The sequence below is a fragment of the Nymphaea colorata genome, chromosome 13 (assembly GCF_008831285.2).
Source record: "Nymphaea colorata isolate Beijing-Zhang1983 chromosome 13, ASM883128v2, whole genome shotgun sequence".
Lineage (NCBI taxonomy): Eukaryota > Viridiplantae > Streptophyta > Magnoliopsida > Nymphaeales > Nymphaeaceae > Nymphaea > Nymphaea colorata.
Window position 1 is genome coordinate 3,198,115 of NC_045150.1, and position 20,829 is coordinate 3,218,943.

At 37.0% G+C, this 20,829-nt stretch overlaps 1 protein-coding gene across 2 annotated transcripts; it reads right to left on the reverse strand.

Annotated features, from left to right (window-relative positions):
• Positions 1-448: 448 nt before the first annotated feature.
• LOC116266911 (uncharacterized) lies at positions 449-17,674 on the reverse strand. 2 transcript variants are annotated; one of them, XM_031648390.2, is made up of 8 exons: positions 17,006-17,674; positions 16,459-16,558; positions 8,551-8,646; positions 8,368-8,420; positions 2,587-2,635; positions 1,331-1,378; positions 1,062-1,175; positions 449-931 (listed from the first exon to the last, which is right to left on the reverse strand). In XM_031648390.2, the coding sequence occupies exons 1-7, from the start codon at positions 17,224-17,226 to the stop codon at positions 1,077-1,079; spliced, it is 666 nt and encodes a 221-aa protein (XP_031504250.1). In that variant the 5' UTR covers positions 17,227-17,674; the 3' UTR covers positions 449-931; positions 1,062-1,076. The 2 variants fall into 2 exon arrangements, with proteins under 2 accessions (XP_031504250.1, XP_049937180.1); XM_050081223.1 differs by lacking the exon at positions 449-931 and having other exon boundaries at positions 973-1,175.
• Positions 17,675-20,829: the final 3,155 nt, after the last annotated feature.

Sequence of the window (20,829 nt, forward strand, 5' to 3'; positions counted from 1 at the left end):
CCTGAACTGAGAGAGAGAAAGAACCGATGAAATGAAAACAAAAACTCAGAAATGAAAAAGAAATCAAGCAACGCAAACTAATAGGATTTAAAAAGATCCGAGGATCCAAAAGTAGATCCAAGGGCATCAAAGGAAACCTTAATTTTAAAAGGCTTAGGCTTTGTAAGAAAGAGATACTATTGTGATGTTTTCAGCTTAAAAGAAGGCCTTCTACAAAAAAAAGGCAATATATTAACTGCATTTCCAATAAGGGGTGGGTAGCAAGTTGAAGCACAAGGAGATTTCGCCACTCTGACCTATGGGCAAGGAGAAAGAGTGGGGCTTCAACTCTCGCCTGGGTGATGGGATTAATCCTCCCGCTCATCTAGAACTGGAGCTTCTATCATTAGCCCCGAGGGGTATCACACAACTGGCTAGGCTAGTAGTTGGTAGGGGTCAGTTGCTAGTTCCAATCCAGTTGCGCCTGCCTTTTGCAGAAACCAAGGCATGCCGGGACCCTCAGGCTGCCCTTCAGGGTGTTTCACACCCTTGCAAAGCAACCAAGTCTGTCAGCCTGGGCCAATTTGAATGCAGCATAAGGTTTTGGACCAAGCAAGCAGACTCAGTAACATGTTTCAGCACACTATTGGAAGTACCCTGGCTTATCATTGTTTCAATTGGTACTGAACATTATCAGTTACGTGAAATATCAGCTTTTCACTCTATGGTAGCATAACATTCTAAATTTATGTGGGCAAACCACGCCGAAGGAACGACTCTTTAGAGAAGCTGACATAGGTGCATAACTTGAGGTCAAGCAAGCGTACTTAAGGAGATTTACCACCGTCCTGAGAGAATTTAGGTCCAGGTTTTCTTCAAAGTTGCATGAGGAAAGCTTCTGGTGGGTGGTGTATGCACCTCGACATCCATATTCTTGGCGTGCTAAATTAACCTTGGGCGCAATCAACGGAAAGCAAAAAACATTGCAAAACGTTTAAGAACTTGGATGTACTCTGCTTTAAACAATATTATGAAAAACTTTTCAACAAAAAATATACAACACTAAATCCATTGAATCTTACCACTAATAGAAGACGTTAAACGTTTTGAGAATATGCTGCATAATCTTCTTTAACATATGTTGCAAATCTGTCCAAGCCACGCTGAAGAAAGCTTTCCACAAATGGTCTAAGTGCCTGCAAATCCAAATGCTCATAGAACATAAGAAATAAGGCCTGCTGCAATCCAGAAGCAAGAACATTGTGAAGCTTCTAGCCTTTGAACTGTCTGCTTTATAGAACACCAAAAACCTACTTCAAAACGGACCCAGCAACAATTCAAGGATCCTTACCGAAGTGAAAGGAGAGAGAACTACAGGAACTTCATATGAAACGGTGAGCTGCAAATCACGTAAAGCCATCAAAGACCACTTTAATAGGAGTGACACCGTTGTCGGCATGCAACTCTTAATCTAATAAACTGCATAAAAGACATCCTTACCAAGATGGGGGCTCCATTATGAAAGACTATACTCATGCTCATTAGATTTCACTGTTGGCACGAAGCACAAGAAAATATATCTCCATGAAACATCACAACTAAAACAGAAGGAAGGTTCTCACTTATTTCTTTTTTAAGAAAAACACTTTTAAGTTTTAACTAGCCCTCTCTGTGCACAACCTGCCACTACTTGCAAATTATGTGTTTTCTTGTAAATATAGCATGAACAGTGCCTAACGATGGTGCTCGATTGTCAATTTGAGGTGAAATATGGATACATCATCAAAGTAAAGCTCCATGATCTCTTGGGGAAAAAAATGTCATAGGAGATAGCATTACCTGTAGTCTACGCAGAATTACATAGTGCAGCTCAGGTTACTATTAATCAATTGGATACACTAGTTGATATGTGAATTGGGAATACTTATACATGATAAAGGCACCCCATTCTTTGACAGCATTAGTACTATCTGGTATTTAAAGACATTCAGAGATCTATAGAGATTAGAGACAAAACATATAAAAATTTGTTGACAGTGAACCCCCTCAAACTCAGAGTCATGGTAAGCTCAAAAGAGGCAGGGACCAAATCAGAAGAAAAATATTATAACTTTGGGTGATTCGTACATAATGAATAACCGTAAAACTTGCAGCAAGGTGAACTAGTCTGGTGCAACTCAATCCAGCTCACTACCTGAATTCTATAGGAAATATTGGATCTAAATCTAATGAAAGATATAAAGTTCCTTAAATGTTTTAGGTGTAAACCGATGTTCAATTCCATTGCAATTGAAAATCTCAATATCATATTTAGTTCTACTGAATGTCCTAATTCTCAAATATTACTAGCCCATCTACTTTGATACTGGATCATCAGTATTGAAGAAGAAAATGACTTCAACCTAATGCTACAACAATATATTCAAGATCCGGAAACTGCAGCAGACAAAAAATATATATACGACACTATGACTATGGCCCTATAGAACTCACATAATTTCACATGACAAGGTTCACTTTTATCAGTTTTCTTTACATAGCGCCAGGGAAGAGTTTTTCTGGATGTCTGATGAAAAGTGAAAGAACCACATTAAATTAAACACTTACTTCAACGGTGCAGGAAGATATACTTCTTGGGAAAAATCTAACAGCTCCTCTGCATTTAATCACATAATTCCACCATTATTGGCCAGAACTCCACAGGATAAAGACATAAGACAATATATTTCTCACAAGTTTATACCATGAGAGAAATTTATGATTTTTCCTTGTTAACTGTTCGCACTTTGACACATAATCCTAGCATAAAAGCGGAAAATAAACAACAAATGTATCCATTAGTAAATTTCAGTTTCAAAATCTAAAACATCAACCACTAGTTGTCTACCGCAACAATATGTTCCAGCTACCTTTTAACACTTGTTAATGAATATTCTCTGTCCACATCAGCATCTCAAAACACTACTATAGTCTGCTCCTAGCAGCTTTGAGATGCCCTTACCCAATAGTTACCTATCAACACTACATCTCCACTCAATCAAGTGTTGGCCCAACCATGCAGAGTGTACAATAGCTCCCCTTCTCTAATTTAACAGATTTTTTGAAATCCACAGACATGTTTTCTGTGGCCAACACTGCACCTGTTGTTACACATATCCATTAATTCACTCTTGTTGGATGGAATTTGTAATGATCAGCCGAAGATCATTGTTGGACGATTAAATTTCTTTTCCAGCAGCTATTATTTTTCAAGCAAAAGAATATCTACGAAAGCTCAAAAATTGGATTTTGGGGAAATGCTGCAGTATTCAAGTGACAAAAATGTGTTTAGTTTTGAGCACCAAATGAGAGTCACAAAAAGTAAATTCCGTGAATAGATGTTAGAAAAAAAAATTACATACCAACATCATCTTTTAGGGTAAAAGCAAAATTTCATTCAAGAGCACAAAGGTTAATCAGCTATAATGAGGTAGAATACTATCAGTTGATGTTTGATATGATACCAGCGTCTTAATGGCACTATGACTGCATTGACATTAGGCAAGTTACATGATGAAGGAAATAACAGAGTCTTGGTAATATCTTGTGAATATCCTGATGTTCACACTCGTTTGATATTTGAACTTAAACAACTTTCATCATTGTTAGTAAATAAAATCATATTATTATGAGGAATATGGTAAAATTATGATTACTTGACTAGAGGTAAAGTATAGGCTAGTTGGTGACATAATGCATGATTCACTTTTTTTGTCATACATCCTTTTAATGCTTGGATCTAATTGTATCACAGGCCTATTCCTGCATTTCAATAGACTGGATGAGGTGAGCTTTGGCCTAATCAACGTTTCCATGCTCTCATTATATCTCATATATTTCATCATCTCCTGGATCTAGTATTACTCTTTTCTACTAAATCCTCATTCATTTCCCTTCATATGACATCTTGGCATCTTGCCAACACGAACTAAATTAATCTAGTTGCTTCTGATAAGATGTTGGAACTAATCTGATCCAGATCCAACATGTCTACTGAATCAGATCCAACACGTCTAACCATGTCTGAGCGCATTTATCTAGGCAGGGTTATGATTGTAATTTCTGTAATTGTTTTATTCTAGACTCTAGATTAATGTGTTGCTTCACTCTAGGCTCTAGATTAATGTGTTGCTTCACTCTAGGCTCTAGATTAATGTGTTGTTTCACTCTAGGCTCTAGATTATTGTGATTGTTTCATTCTAGATTTTTATAAATTGTGTAGAGGGATCACTATATAAATGGGTTGTGTGAGAATGTAAACACTCGCCTGCCTTCCTCATTTTTCTTTTCCTATTCTCTTTCTTATCTTTCCTTTGCTCAATCTGGACGTGGGTTATACTTCGACACCAAAATTCTAACATGGTATCAGAGCAAGGTCTGGCTGGTTCTACCAAGGAGAATGTTTGAACAGACTTGAAATTTCCTGATTGGTTTTCTCTTATACTCCTTCTAAACATTCTGCTCCTAATCCTTCATCTATCTTGACAACACTCTTATATTTTTGTTCGTATGTATCTACATAGATATATAATGGATATTCTCTCACAATCCAATATGTCCTCCAACTTCTTGCCACACCTTATTTCTGAAAAACTGAACCACTCCAACTATCTTACATGGAAAAGGAAGATCACTCCTTTCATAAGGAGTCAAGATCTGTATGGACGTCTTGATGGCTCCATTCCAATCCCACCACAGTTCATTCAACAAGAGGTTAAGAATGAGAGAGGAGAGACAATTGCCACTCAGGAAATTCGTAACCCTCAATTTATAACATGGATGAAACGAGATCAAAGTCTTGTTGCGTATATCACATCAACGCTCTCTCAAGAAGTGTTGATTTCTCTTTCTGATGATTGTACAGCAGGACAGCTATGGATCAGTCTTGCTGAAATCTATTCTCAAATTTCAGAGAAACATATTCTATATTTGAAGAAAAAATTTCAAAAACTTAGCAAAGAGTCATATACTTCCTTTTCATAATATCAATAAAAGAGCTTCTAAACCTTTTGAGATTGTCTATTCTTATGTATGGGGGCCAGCTCCCATTGATTCTTTGTCTGGCTCTCGCTATTATGTTTTGTTCATAGATTCTTATTCTCGATATACTTGGATTCACTTCATGAAACAAAAATCAGAAGTGTTTAGTATCTTCGAGAATTTCATGTCATGATCCAAACACAGTTATCGTCTAAAGTTGTGCATTTCCATTGTGAGGGTGGGGGAGAATATTCTTCACATGACTTTATTAACTTTTTACGAGAAAATGGGATAACTCGATAGATTTCCTGCCCATACACCCTACAATAAAATGGTGTAGTTGAACGAAAACATCGTCACAACGTGGAAAGTGGTATGAGTATGATGCATGATAGTAATACTCCTATTACTCTATGGACGGAGGCTTTTCACACTGCTGTGCATATAATAAATCGTTTGCCCAGGACAGTTTTGGATTCAAAATCTCCTTACTTCACTCTTTTTTATCGAAATCCAAACTACAATGATTTAAGGGTTTTTGCATGTGTGTGCTATGTTCACATTGACTTGTCATTGAGAAATAAATTTCAAAGCAAAGCAGTGCAGTACAGGTTCATTGGCGATGCAAATGAATACAAAGGTTTCAGATGTTATGACCCTACAACCAGACACATCAAAGTATCGAGAAATGTTGTGTATGATGAACATTATTTTAACATTTCTATGGAGAATTCTCAAACCGTGTAATCATATGATCCTTGGGTAAGTGTTGAGTTATTTGCAGGAGGCAGTCTAGAATCACATCCACATGATGAGATAGGATCTTCACATATCACACAAATAGAAGGAAACAAAGAACTTGTTCCAGCTGTGAAAGAAGGAGAAAACAATGCTTCATGTCGATTTTCAGGACAGGTTTACACTCGTCAAAAAAGAAGGAGAGATGGCAATCCGACCTCTTCCCACGTTGAAATCTATGATCAGCCTGTTAGAAGATCGATACGAGTGTGACACCCCATTCATAGATGGGTAAGCTATGATAATCTCTCCTTAGATTTTCAGCTCTTTATGTCTCAAGTTATAAAACGAGATGAACCTACTTCTTTTGAGGAAGCATCCAAGTCGTCGCATTGGATCAAGGCAATGAATGAAGAAATAGATGCATTGCATGAATGTGGGACATGGAAAGTTGTTCCTAGACCCAAAAAAAATAATGTAGTAGGTTCGAAATGGATTTATAAAATTAAATATAAACCTGATGGCAGTGTAGAAAGATACAAGGCAAGATTGGTGGCACGAGGCTTCACACAACAATATGGAGAAGATTATGATGAAACATTCGGCCCTGTGATCAAAATAGGAACAATCCGTGTGATTATATCATTGGCAGTTGAACATAGATGGAGACTACATCAAATGGACGTGAAGAATGTTTTTCTTCATGGTGATTTGAGGGAGGAAGTATATATGGAACAACCTCCAGGATATAAAAAAGGAGATCCTCATGCATGGGTTTGTAAACTGAGAAAATCTATTTATGGACTCAAACAGGCCTCACGCTCGTGGTTTGACAGTTTCTCCTGCAAGATTCAAGAATGTGGTTTTCGGAGATGTCCTTTAGATCACTCTCTTTTCATCTATCGAAAGGAAAACATATTTACTTTACTTCTTATATATGTTGATGATATTGTTATCACAGGCAATTCAGAAAAACACATAGAAGAAGTTAAAGTTTTGATGATGCAAAACTTCAAAATGAAAGAGCTTGGTGATTTATGATTCTTTCTTGGAGTGGAGACTGATAGGCACAATGATCGCCTCACATTGACACAACAGAAATACACGTTGGATCTACTGAAAAAGATAGGTATGTCTGATTGTAAGCCTGTTGGAACTCCTAGTGTTCTAAATCAAAGACCAAGTGCTCAGGATGGAGAGTTATATGAAGATCCTACACAATATCGAAGTATTGTTGGGGCACTTCAATATCTTACATTCACTAGACCAGATATTATATATACTGTGAATCAAGTATCTCAATTTATACATGCACCTAGAGATACTCACATGGATGTTGTCAAAAGAATATTAAGATATCTAAAAGGGACAACAGGAGATGGCTTAGTTTATGGTAAAAGTGAAAATATAACTGTTGGACATCAACTTGTAACATTCACAAATGCAGATTGGGCTGGAGATCCCGATCAAAGAAAGTCCATTTCTGGTTTTTGTATTTTCATTGGACGTAATCTTGTGTCTTGGAGTTGTTGAAAGCAAAAGGCAGTGACAAGATCCAGCACTGAAGCAGAATACAGATGCATGGCTGCAGGTGCTACTGAAGTCACATGGGTTAGACATTTGCTAGAAGACATTGGAGAAAAGATTAAAACGTCAATGTTAATGTGCGACAATCAAAGCGCTATTAACATTGCTTTTAATCTCATACAACATGGTCGAACAAAGCACATTGAGATTGATCAACACTTTATTAGACAAAAGGTGGAAGACAAGGAGATTCAGCCTATTTATGTTCATACAGATGAACAAGTTGCAGACTTATTTACAAAAGGACTAACGAAGCAACGATTCTGCAAAACCATATACAACTTGAGCGAGGATGATAAGATGTTGGATCTAATCTGATCCAGATCCAACACGTCTAACCATGTCGGAGCACATTTATCTAAGCAGGATTATGATTGTAATTTCTGTAATTGTTTTATTCTAGACTCTAGATTAAAGTGTTGCTTCACTCTAGGCTCTAGATTAATGTGTTGCTTCACTCTAAGCTCTAGATTAATGTGTTGTTTCACTCTAGGCTCTAGATTATTGTGATTGTTTCATTCTAGATTCTTGTAAATTGTGTAGAGGGATCACTATATAAATGGGTTGTGTGAGAATGTAAACACTCACCTCCCTTCCTCATTTTTCTTTTCCTATTCTCTCTCTTATCTTTCCTTTGCTCAATCTGGACGTGGGTTATACTTCGACACCCAAAATCTAACAGCTTCCCCAACCACAACTCCCTTGCCACCACCCCCCACCCCAAAACAAACATTAAAAGCAAGGAAATGAAAGATTGAAAAGTGACAAGCAGAAGCAAGATGAGAAAGTAATTAGATCACAATTCCAAGCTTATCTTTCATGAATCTTTAAAAAACAATACTTGTAAAGACCAAACAGTAAGGATATCACATGTTACATGTTCAATTAACCCCTACTAGATATCTGAGATTCTGATGCTCGTAAAACTGAAATTAACATGAACAAAGCCCTTGCAGAAAAGAGGTAAGTGACCTGAACAAGCATCTGGTTGATCAGTTTCTTGCAATAATTAGCATATGCACATGTAGTATCAATTCCTTTTACCTGTTAGGGGTACCACCAAGAGATCGCCAATGAATCTTTTGGTTGGGCATTGGCTGTAAAAAGGATCATCATGACAGATATCAGTGGCAAGACAGATAACTGAGGCAACAAAAGAATTTGCCTCATATGAATATGTTCCAGTTTAAGGAATTACAAGATGGAAAAAGGTGATGATAGTTAAACCTGTAAATTATGAGCAAGCCATGAGAATGTGTAATCTCGGCCAAAATATTCATATGAAAGGGTCCATTCTGATAAATGAGGTTTATCTTTTAGCACCTGATCATAAGAATATAAAAAATAAGGAAAGATCAGGAGAAGGAGAAAATCTAACAAAATAACATGTATATGTTACCTACAACATGCACATTTTCATAAACTAACAAAATAACAAGTATATGTTACCTACAACATGCACATTTTCATTAGAAATTTTTAATATTTAAACTTGACCACTTAAATTACTCTCAATACTTAATGGAAATCAAATAATTGTTGTGCATCACCTACTTCTGTTTGGAGAATAGATATGGCTCCTGTTTGAAAAACCATGAAAGCCTTGTTTTTTTGCACAAATTAATCCTAAATTTTATTCTTTTATTCCAAATGTGAAAAAATGCCTCTAGACAAGCTTAATCTTCAGCCTTAAGGAATTCATGTAACTTTAAGTTTAAAAAGAAAAAAGAAAGATTTTTGTTGCTTTTTTGTGTTTTGGAGGTGCAATGTTTCCTACCTTGTATTGTGCCATGACGTAAAATACAGGGGTATGTTATTTGGAGGTGCAATATATCTTGCACTCTACAGTAATGTGACCATAGCGATAAATTATAAATATCACCATATTAACCAAAAAAAGGACAATGTTGAATATTGGAGGAAGAAAGGGACGTGTGTGTGTGTGAGAGAGAGAGAGGAAACTTTCTTGTGCCATTCCCGTAACCTTAATCTCTTTTAAAAGAGATTAGGGCGTTGACTACATATTTACAATTTCAGTCCACTAAAATATAAGAAAACAATAAGTAGACCCTTGTCTACTTTCTAATATTTCAAAAAGACTCAAATTGACTCTAGAAAACTTTAACACTCCCCCTCAAGCTGGAGCATAGATATCAATCATGCTCAGCTTGTTACATCCTCTCAAGAAATCTCCAATGGGAAGAGCTTTATTAAACATTTCAGTTGTTTGATGTTCAGAGGAAACGTGGATCATGCTAATGACTCCTTCTTGGACCAAGTCTCGAACATAATGGCAATCCACTTCAATGTGTTTCGTCCTCTCATGAAAAACATGGTTATTTGCAATGTAGGTAGCGGCTCTGTTATCACAATACATCTTCATAGGAAGTTTCACTGAAATTCCCAATTCTACAAGCACTGATTTGACCCATGACATTTCAGTTGCCGTTTGAGCCATAGCTCTATATTCAGACTCGGCACTCGATCTAGCAACCACATTCTGTTTGTTGCTCCTCCAAGAAATAAGATTCCCACCAATAAAGACGCAAAAACCTGTAGTAGATCTTCATTTACTGACCCTGCATAATCAGCATCACTATATGCTTCTATGTCCACACATTCTCCTTTTTTGAACCATAACCCCTTTTCCGGGACTGATTTCAAGCTCCCAATGAACTTTGAGGTTTCTCCATGAATTGACTAAGCATATTTACAGCAAAGCTGATGTTTGGACGAATGATGGTCAAATATAAAAGTTTCCCTATCAGAGATCTGTAAGAACGAGAGTCAAAAGCCTCTGATTCATCATCATGCATATGAATGCGAAGATTCATGGGAAGTGTAGCAGGTTTGGCTCCCAATAACCTTGTTTCCTGCAGAAGATCAAGAACATATTTCCTTTGAGACATCACAATCCATTTACTACTATGAGCCACTTCAATACCAAAGAAATATCGAAGTTGACCAAGATCTTTTGTGACAAAGTGTTTTTGTAAGAACTCCTTTATCTGAGCTATCTCTTGAATATTTTCTCCAGTGAGAACAATATCATCAACATATACAATCAATATCACTATACCAGAAGTCCCTCGCTTGATAAACAACGAGTGATCAAGCTGAGATCTTCGAAATCCACATTTAGAGACAACCTCACTTAGCTTATGGAACCATGCACGGGGACTTTGTTTAAGTCCATAGATAGCCTTTTTGAGTTTGCATACCTTGGAACACTCTCCCTGTCGTTCAAAACCAGGTGGTTGTTGCATATAAACTGTTTCAGAGAGATCACCATATAAAAATGCATTTTTCACATCAAGCTGAAAAAGAGGCCAATCCTGCTGAAATGCGAGAGATATAATTAGGCGAATAGTATCTAACCATGCCACATGCGAGAACGTCTCGAAGAAGTCCACCCCATAAGTCTGTGTATAGCCTTTAGCCACAAGACGAGCTTTGAATCGCTCTACAGACCCATCAGAATGATATTTGATGGTGAATACCCATTTGAAGCCAACAACATCACAATTCAACGGTAGGTCCACTAAGTCCCAAGTCTCCCTAAAAAGAAGAGCATCCATTTCTTCCTGCATAGCATGCTTCCATCATGAATCTAATAAGGCTTGGTGGTGAGAGGTCGGAATAGTACGACTAGCCATAGCTCGATCAAACTGCACCAAACTTGTGCTCAAATGGTCCATAGAAACAGAGTTAGAAATCGGATGTCTTGTGCACTGTCGCTGACCCTTACGAATAGCAATAGGTAGATCATCTGCAGAATAGTCATCATTTCTTCCTGAGCCAGTCTTATCATTAGAACTTACCTCATGAGAAGACGTTGGTGGGCGGTTAGGAGAGGGACCTTGACGTTGGGTATAGACTATTGGAGGATCAAGAAAACGATCACCTGATAATGGTGGAGAGGGCGGGATCAACTCAAGTGATATTAGGGGAATAGGAAGAGGAACAGACATTGGAAGCTCAGACACAGTGGTACTTGGAGCGAAAAAATAAGGACGAAACTCAAAGAATGTAACATCTGCACTAACGATCTCTTTCTTAGTATGGGGATCAAAACATCGATAGTCTTTTTTATTGGCAAAATATCCAATGAACACACATTTGATAGCTTGAGCAGCAAGTTTGTTTTTGTTTAGGCCCAAGATGTGTGCAAAACAAGTGCATCCAAATACTTTAGAAGGTACATGAAATAATGGTCGATCTGGATATAGTATTTGAATGGGGATGCGTTCTTAGATGGCAGACGAGGACAATCTGTTGGTGAGATAACGTGCGGTAAGAATAGCATGACCCCAAAAGTAGGTAAGCATATGAGTATGCAACATGAGGGTACGGGCCACATTTAGAAGTTGTCGATGTTTGCGTTCAGCAGCACCATTTTGTTGGGATGTGTGAGGACATGTATATTGTGGTCGGATCCCATGATTGGCATAAAATTTGAGTAGAACTGAAGATTTAAATTCAAGAGCATTATCAGTGCGAATATTTTTTACAACAACACCAAACTGAGTTTTTATTTCATTGACAAATTTTTGAAGAATATAGATGACTTCAGACCTGTCCCGTAACAAAAATACCCAACTGACTCTAGTAAAATCATCAACCAAAACAAGGTAATACAAAAAATGTGAACGACAAGAAACACGACTTGGACCCCAAACATCAACATGCAGAAGATCAAAGGGACTTTGACTCGATGGACTCTGACTTGAAGGGAAACTACTACGTGTATATTTGCCTAACTAGCATGCATCACATAAGAATGACTCTGACACAGAAATATCGGGAAAAATGCGACGAAGCTTGGACACAGACGGATGACCCAGTCTGAGATGCCACTGCAAAGGAGAAGGCTTTGACATGAAAGAGGATGCAGCAACATCTACAGGGACAGAGAGAAAATAGAGCCCCTTCCTGTTCATGGCCGCCACCAATCATCTTTCCAGTTTGTAAGTTCTGAAAAGAACATGAACCATGATAAAAAATGACTCTACACTGTAAATCTCTAACCAATTGCTTAACAGATAACATGTTAATAGGAAATCGAGGAGCATATAGCACATGTGTAATGGTCCCAAAAGGTGTGAGATAGATATCACCGCTACCCAGAATAGGGGACAACTTGCCATCAGCCAACCTGACGTGTTGTGGTGTAGTGAACCTGGTAAACGATAAAAACATCTGTGGCTGATTACAACAATGCCTGGATGCTCCTGAGTCAATCATCCATATCATACCTGGGTCACTGGTAGGGGCACCAACAGAGAGAACCGAGTCTATAACAGTTGTGCTGGTTGAGGCAAGAGTAGACCTCCTAGCAAGAACCTAATCATATTCTTCCTTGCTTAAGTTGAGATAATACGATGGAGGTATAGGAGAACAGGTAGGAGACTCAACCATAGCATCCGTAGACTATGACGAAGTTGCAGTAGATGAAGAAGACCCTTTTGACCTACTACCGTCAGCCATAAAAAAAAATTGCACTCGAACACGCAGGTCAGCCATAAAAAAAATTGCATTCGAACACGCAGACCACAACCAAATGATGTGCAGCAGGTTGAACACTAACACAAAAATAGCAGACTTAGCCTGTGGGAATCCACCAAGCACCACACGACTAGACAGATCTGAACGCCCAAGAACTTCTTCCATGGCAACAAAGGTCAGATCTGATGGCTGAAACTTCTTCCCCCAACGACAAAAGACTACTGCTACTCGATTAGCAGCAGTTAACACCTCACAAAGCCTCACTTTACTGATTTCACATTCACGATTTGTAGATATTTCTCCTCAAGTCAAACTGCATCTTCAACCAGCAACATGACTCTACCCACAACAACTTCTCACGTCACACTGTACCCACAACCAGCAGATTAACTCTGCCCCACACGATCTTATGCAGCGACAATAAAAGGGCAGATCTGATATATCACGTCACAAATCGTCTTCCATGGCAGAAAAAAAATCAGATCTCTTTAGGGCAGATTTGATACATAACGGCATAGGTTTTCTTCCACGGCAACAGAAAATCAGATTTGATAACCAGATCTGAGCGGCATAGATATTCTTCCACGGCAACAGAAACTTAGATCTGATACATCTTGATCAGATCCACCATCTTCTTCCACGGCAGCAACTTCATCAACATTTCTCCATGTCTTCCACGGCAACAACAGCACAAGGGTGTTGATCACGTTTCTACATGTTAAACGTGATTAGTCCCTTTCCACCAAACAATCAACTTGCTTGTTTTGTAAACAGCAGGAACCCAAGGCGTGAAACCCTAGTTTGGAGGAAGAGAAGAGAAATGAGATAAGGAGGGAACCCTAGGCGTGAAACCCTAGATCGCACAGCCCTAGGTCCATTGCTCTGATACCATGTTGAATATTGGAGGAAGAAAGGGACGTGAGAGAGAGAGAGAGAGAGAGAGAGAGGCAACTTTCTTGTGTCATTCACGTAACCCTAATCTCTTTTAAAAGAGATTAGGGTGTTGACTACATATTTACAATTTCAGTCCACTAAAATATAAGAAAACAATAAGTAGACCATTGTCTACTTGCTAATATTTCAGAAAGACTCAAGTTGACTCTAGAAAACTTTAACAGACAAAAACGAGAAAATCCTAAAAAAAAGTGTTTTCTTGAAAAAAAAATGTGAAAATCATGGGCTTTGCTAATATCATTGCTTCACTTCGCGAGTGCTTTCGCTTTCTCATATGGCCTGGCTGAACCAAGCACTGATACACTTGCTTGACCATCCCATGATCTCTCTCCTGACCCCTTTTGTCTCGTTATATTTATCGTATTTTATCATGTTTTTGCTGTGTTCTTTTCTCATCTGTTTTTCTTTTTTTTTTCATTTTTCTTCTTTTTACAGTTAACATCATAATTCACCTTTTAAATTGAAGGCAAATTATTTATCATCATTAAGACATTATTTTGATCATTTTATGTAGTTTTTTTATATTTTCTTATTAGTTTCTCATTTATTTTATTTTTATCTAGATTTTAGGTTTTTCTTTTCATTTTCCAAAATTTGCCAAGATTTTCTTGACATTTTCCAAAGAAAAATAACTTTGCTGAAAAATATAAAAAATAACCTCTTCGTTAGAAGCTCGAGAATGATATTTCTGTCTATAACCATGACAAGAGACGGGGGAACATTATAAGTTACATCCTGTACAGTACAATTATATCTTTGAAACTAGCTTCAAGGGTGTAGTTGTATTGTTTTTTCATTAAAGTTGTAATGTAATGTAACCATCGAGTGACATGATACGTCATTTACATTTTGCAGCATTGGTTTATGCTTCCTTCTTTTTCCATTTAAGCGAAGAAGAATGAAAAAAGAACTACAAAGACAAAAACTATGATTTTTTTTTCTCTTTCTTTTTGAATAAGGGTGTTCTTGTGGATTCGTATTCTGATCTGCAAGGAGGACCTAAAATAAAATATGTACTTGTTTAAAAATATTTAAAAAAAAATAGGAATTCTAAACAATCTAAAAGCTCACACTGACAGGAGCATAAAAATAATAATAATGATAATATCAAACCAAACAGTTCTAAACCTCGAGACAATAACAATCCAGATAGCAAGCTGCTGATATCTCACAAACACTAGCACACATTGCAGTCAATATCTCAATAGAAAACTATACACTAGATATGTGTAGCATGAGAAAGAAGGCAACGCTAATTAACTTAACTATTCAAAATAGTTTTCCCCAACTCATGAGTGAAGATTTCACACACCTTATTCTCTTGAACAAGACTTCAGAAACCCTAGATTTCACACACCTTCCTTTAAGCTCTCTAGAATATGTGGCTTTTATCATTTAATAATCTAAAGTATGGATCAATATCTAAGCCGTCTTAATGTGTTTCACTAAAAGGGAAAAGTAAATGAAACTTAAGGAGCACAAATATTTTACAATGAGATGTACTACATACTGCATTGTATCATACTGTCCCGCAGTGTTTATGCACCAGGTAAGTCTCACTAGTGACTCTGATTCTGGGGATGTATATTTCCTTGATAGTTGTTATGAGTTCCCTAGGTTGTGGTATAAAACTTGAACACCAAGGAAGGAACCAAAGGAAAGAATGATACTGAAGTTTTCTGTTTTGTTTTTACGAACAGACTACAAAGGGACTTTAAGGAAGAAAGAAAGGGAAAACACGCATGTGACTCAGCAAGTGTTCTATGCTGAATACCATGCTGAAAGTGATTCAGAGAGAGTGCCATTTATAGAAAGAAGGATTTTGCACAGAAAAAACAAAGGAAAAGAAAAAGGCCGTATCTGGAAGAGATGACTTTCATAATTATGGAAGGCATCATTTAGCAGATTCTAATTTAAAACAGCACAAACACAAAAGTGCACCTAATAATTGTACAATGCTTGAATTGCTGAACCTCAGAGCCCTTTACAATTTGAATAATAAAAGTACCTTTTGGACATTTACAGTAGAGATGTACAAATGAATCCAAGTCGTACCCTTTGGATTAAGAAATAAGGTGCTCTTTAAATTGATTTATGCTCTGTGTCGTGCATATAGATGAATGCAGGAAATTTAGCACAAGAAGGATAAAACTAGTGGGTAGATATCTCGGTCCAAATTTTGTAGACTTAACCTTCTAATGAGTAGACATCTCAGGCAGAATGAAGGTTCACAAATATGATCTACCATAATTTGTTCAGCAGGAAATGACTTCCAGATAATTCTAACATCTACTCAGGACCTAAGTGCTTCAGAAATTCAGAAATCGATATAGCAGATATATATATATATATATCGCCTATCTTTGTACATGAACACGTTCGTGTGCGTCTATAGGGTCGTATGTGGACGGTGTCTCTGGCCCTTTTGCAAATTTGAGCCTGCAGATGTTTGGCACGAGCTATTTGCAGAAACTTAGCACGTTTTGCTTTCTAAACATGAAAAATTGGCCGATTTGCAGAAATAAATAGATGGGGAGTACCAATTGCAGGTCTTTCCGAAATATGCATCATTATGGTGCTTGGAAGCATAATAAAACAAAATGCATAGCATTTCATCTGAAACAGGATAAGCAGGTGGCAACAGAGAAATATTTCCATAATCAAACTTCCAACAACCTTTACGGATGATATCATCGGCATCCAACGGGGAATGGCCTCACGTTCTGAATAATAGTCATAAGCTACTGAACAAGGAACTTCAACTTCCACTACTGCCCTGCATAAGTTGGTCTGATCAGTGCTCCGCTTTAAAGGAAATGGCAATAATCTAGAATGGATGTTTTTATTCTTGGAAAAAGGAAAACCAAGTTGCATTCAATCTCTCTCTCGGAAGAAATCCCACGAAACTCGACATCCCACAATGGCATAAGCAGGTATCAGTAAAACAATTTAGAAGACAAATTCTGAACCCCACTAAATTATACAGTTTCAGTGCAGATTCACCATGTGCAATAATTATTTTTTAAAAAAACAATCCAGTTTTCCAAAACATAGATCAGTTTCCTTATTGTTCTTCGGTCAAAAACAGCAGACCAGGAAAAACAAAAACCCCCAAACCCCACAAATTTGATTATGGAAAGCGCAGAATGAATCACATGAAGTTCTCATTAAACACTACTATCAAAAAGTGAAAAGGGAACCCAGGTGAAATCAGACAGCGTACCTGCAATCCTGCCACTCCATCACGGTTTTAGTCCTGAAACTTTCGATGCCGAATCGCCGATCAATCTGAATCGAATTCCTCAGGAATGCTCCACACAAAGACGACCTCCTGCCGCTTCCGCCAGCGAGAAAGGGCTTCACCAACAACCTATTGTTTCTCGGCGATGCCGCCGTTCGAGAAGGGGTGTTCGGCCAGGCGAACACGGCAGGTGAAGCCGACATGGCGTGGGATCAGAGCACTGAAAACCTATTCGGCGCGGAATTGCGCCCCGTGGCTATTCACCATCAAAAGGGAGCAGAGCAGACGAGTGTGGAGGAGGAAGAGAGGAAGACGTCGCGTGTCATCATCTCTTAAGCCCAGAGAACACAAAAAAACTCGTCGTAAACCGTTGACTATTCATCAAGAGTCTATTAACTCCAGTAATTTCCAACCAAAAAAATCAAATGGAAAAGATAAACGTGTGAAACAGGAAATCTCTGAGGTCGCCATGAACAGGAAGCCATAGCCACCCACGAAGAACACACGCGAGCACTGATTAAAAGGCCGGCAAGCCGCTGTCGGAGGAAGTTTTTCCACGATGCCTCGTCCTTTCCGTCGCCATTCTTCCCAGTCAGCATAACTCGCTTTCGACGGCCGACTCCTGTGGACCAGAATTCCGCGATTATTGGAATCAAAAGGCTGAAGCAAAGGATCTTTGGCTTCCGGGTCTTATTACAGGTTTGAGCGGAGACGCAGGCGCCACGAGAAATTTACGAATAAACATTTCAAATTTAGTGATGTTTATAAATAACCACCTACTGAATCAAAAGTTCATATATCACTTGATTTAGAAATAATTTACAAATACACATTCGACAAAAAAGTGTCACACTTGATGAAAAGAACTTTTAAAAAAAACACCAATCACATTTTTTATATTTTTTTTAATAACCAAAATAAAAAAATAAAAATTGTGGTGTAGAAAAAAAAATTGTTAAAAACATTTTCGCTTAAGGCATTGTTTGGATAAAGGGAAAGAGAAAAAATTGACTGAAGGGCAGGGAAAAAAAAAGAAATAGCAAAAAAAATGGAAAGAAAGAATAAGAAAGGAACACCCAATCATTTCCTTTTAATTTCTTAAGTTTTAAAGGGATTAAAATTATATTAAAAAGTTATTTTCTGTTTCTTCTTTTTTTTTCTTTACACTCACACAGTTCTTAGCTCTTTTTTTTTGCTCTTTATTAATTACTCATCCAAACAAAAAAAAAATCTTTTTTTTTTCTTTACCCTTCTTTTCCTTTCAATGTAAACTTTTTTTCTTATTCTCTTTCCCCTAATGGGCACTTCCTTCAGCACTCTCGTCCGGCCGTAAAGAGCGGTGAGCTTTCTACGCCCTCTCTTCTTCAAGCCTAACACAGGCGTCTCCCAAGTTAATCTGTTATTTGCAATATTTCAAATATTATGTGGCTTTCAGTAAATATACCAAAAATTGAGCAGCGTTTTCATAAATTTATCTTCAGGTCGCTGGCCGATGCAAAGAGTGCCCAACTGCCAATGCCTCTTTCATCTTTAAATCACTTTTTAAAATATTTATATATTTTTAGCCGATTCACAGCAATTCACCTGAATCGGCACTTCTTCGATTCGGTTCCAGAACAAATGCTGTCAAGTACTTTGGCAGTCAACTAGTTTTTTTTTTTTTAAAGATAAATACTAATCGGTTCCTTTGTTCATATAATTTTTATTATTTTTTTCTACATGCTGTTCAAGTTGAATTAGACGAGTAAGAGGAATTCCCATTATCTGAATAGAGGCTGAAGTATTTTACTTTCCTTAAGTTTTAAGTCTGCTTTCGATGTTTTAGGGCCTGTTTGATGCCCTAAAAATTCACTATTGAAGAATTTTTTTTTTCAAATTTTTAAAATCTTTTCATCCCAAATTTTTTTAAAATTTTTAAAATTTTTCCAGCCCAAAGAAAATTCTAACTTAGGTAATTTTTGACAAATCTATTGGATTTTGAGGATATGTTTTCGATTTTATTCATCTCAAAAATACTCTCTATCTTTTTTTAGCTTTTCTTGTAGAGGTTTTAAATATTGTGATAGGTAGGAAATGCACTCTCGTATTTGGTTTACAAAAATTATTGTAATTTTACTTTTGCCACTAAGTCTTCCAATGCTGCAATTTTTTGTACTATATGATTTTGTGTATTAATTCACGCTTTTTCTATATTAGTTTTTCTAATAAATTACAGATGTCATGACTTCTGTAATTTGGGTGTGGTGTTTCTTCAATGTTAGGATGTTCATACTTCAAAATTTTATTTTCTTTATATAGTCTGGTCATTTTTTCAACGTGCTTTCAATCTTCAATTCTTTTTCATCTGTAATGAGTCTCAAGTCTTCTGGATTTAATTCCAAAAATTTCTTTTTAGGTTAGTAGTTATAACCTTTGTTCTCGTTCCGAAGGCAAATATTTTTTGGATTGTTACCTCATACTCTTTTTATTCATATGAAATATTTTGTTATAGTTCTACCTATTAGTAATTGTGGATTATAGATCGTTGTTTCATATTTTACTCATCTTTTCACTACATTTTCTGAAATATATTAAAAGGTTTTATCTAATTCTAAATTGTGCATTTCAGATTCTTCGTTTTCTATTTTTCTTATAAGGTTAGTTAAAATTTCCATCAAACTTTTTCTGATTTTCAAGTACCAATATTAAATAATTTGAAATGTCCTTTTATAGTTTGTAGTGGTTCTGGCATGGTTTCACTCAATTCTTCCTTCTGAACTATTTTCTGACCCTTAGTGTTATAGTGTGTGTTGTGTAAGTGTCAATCATCCATTCCATACAAGCTTCGTCTGGCTTTAAGATCTTCTGTCATATTACCCTCACCATATAGCTGGTTTCTCCTTCTGGCATCTGCCTCAATAGATACTCCCCAGTGCCTTTGTCTTTTGGGTTTCAGAATTTTCAGATATCTCTTATTACCAAATAATCTTATATTATATTTTGGCGTAGCATGCAAATTCAAATTAAACTTAAACATTGAAGACTCTTTCTTTTGGCTTTATAGTACAAGTTTTCTGTTGTGCCGGTCTTCGAATCTTTCCCTTATTTTTTAGAGGAATCTTATGTCATATCTGAATATATCTGTAGCTCTTGCTTTTGTGCGGGAATCTTGGCTATCTTTACATTATTTCTATCAGCAACGTGGCCTTCTTTTTGTTTGGAATCTGCTTTCGACTACTTTACTGCTTTCGACTGCTTTACTTTTTTACTTAAGTCACTATCTACAGTTTTCCGTACAAATACGATAGTGATTGAAAGGATAGGACTTAAGTTCTTCCTTTATGTCATCATTATTTCACATCCTTCTAGCGTTGTAGCGCATTCTATAGAAGCTTTGATACCAAACAAAGACCAACTAGTTAAAACTAAAATTTAAACAAAAGAAATGAGAGAAAGGGGCAACAAAGGGAGAGTTGCAGAGAGACCGTCCTCTAGGGAATGCTCCTGGTATTTGAATCTTTTCCTTTATTTTTTAGAGGAATCTTATGATATATCTTAATATATTTGTGTGTTATTGCTTTTGTGCACGAATTTTGGCTATCTTTATTTTATTTCTGTCGGTAACATAACCTTCTTTTGGTTTGGAATCTACCTTTGGCTACTTTACTATTTTCGACTGCTTTACTTCTTCACTTTAGTCACTATCCACAACTTTTTCGTATAAGTACGGTAGTGATTGAAGGGATAGGACTTAAGTTCTTTGTAGTCTTATTTCACATCCTTCTAGCGTTGTAGCGCACCATATACAGGTTCTGATACAGAAACCA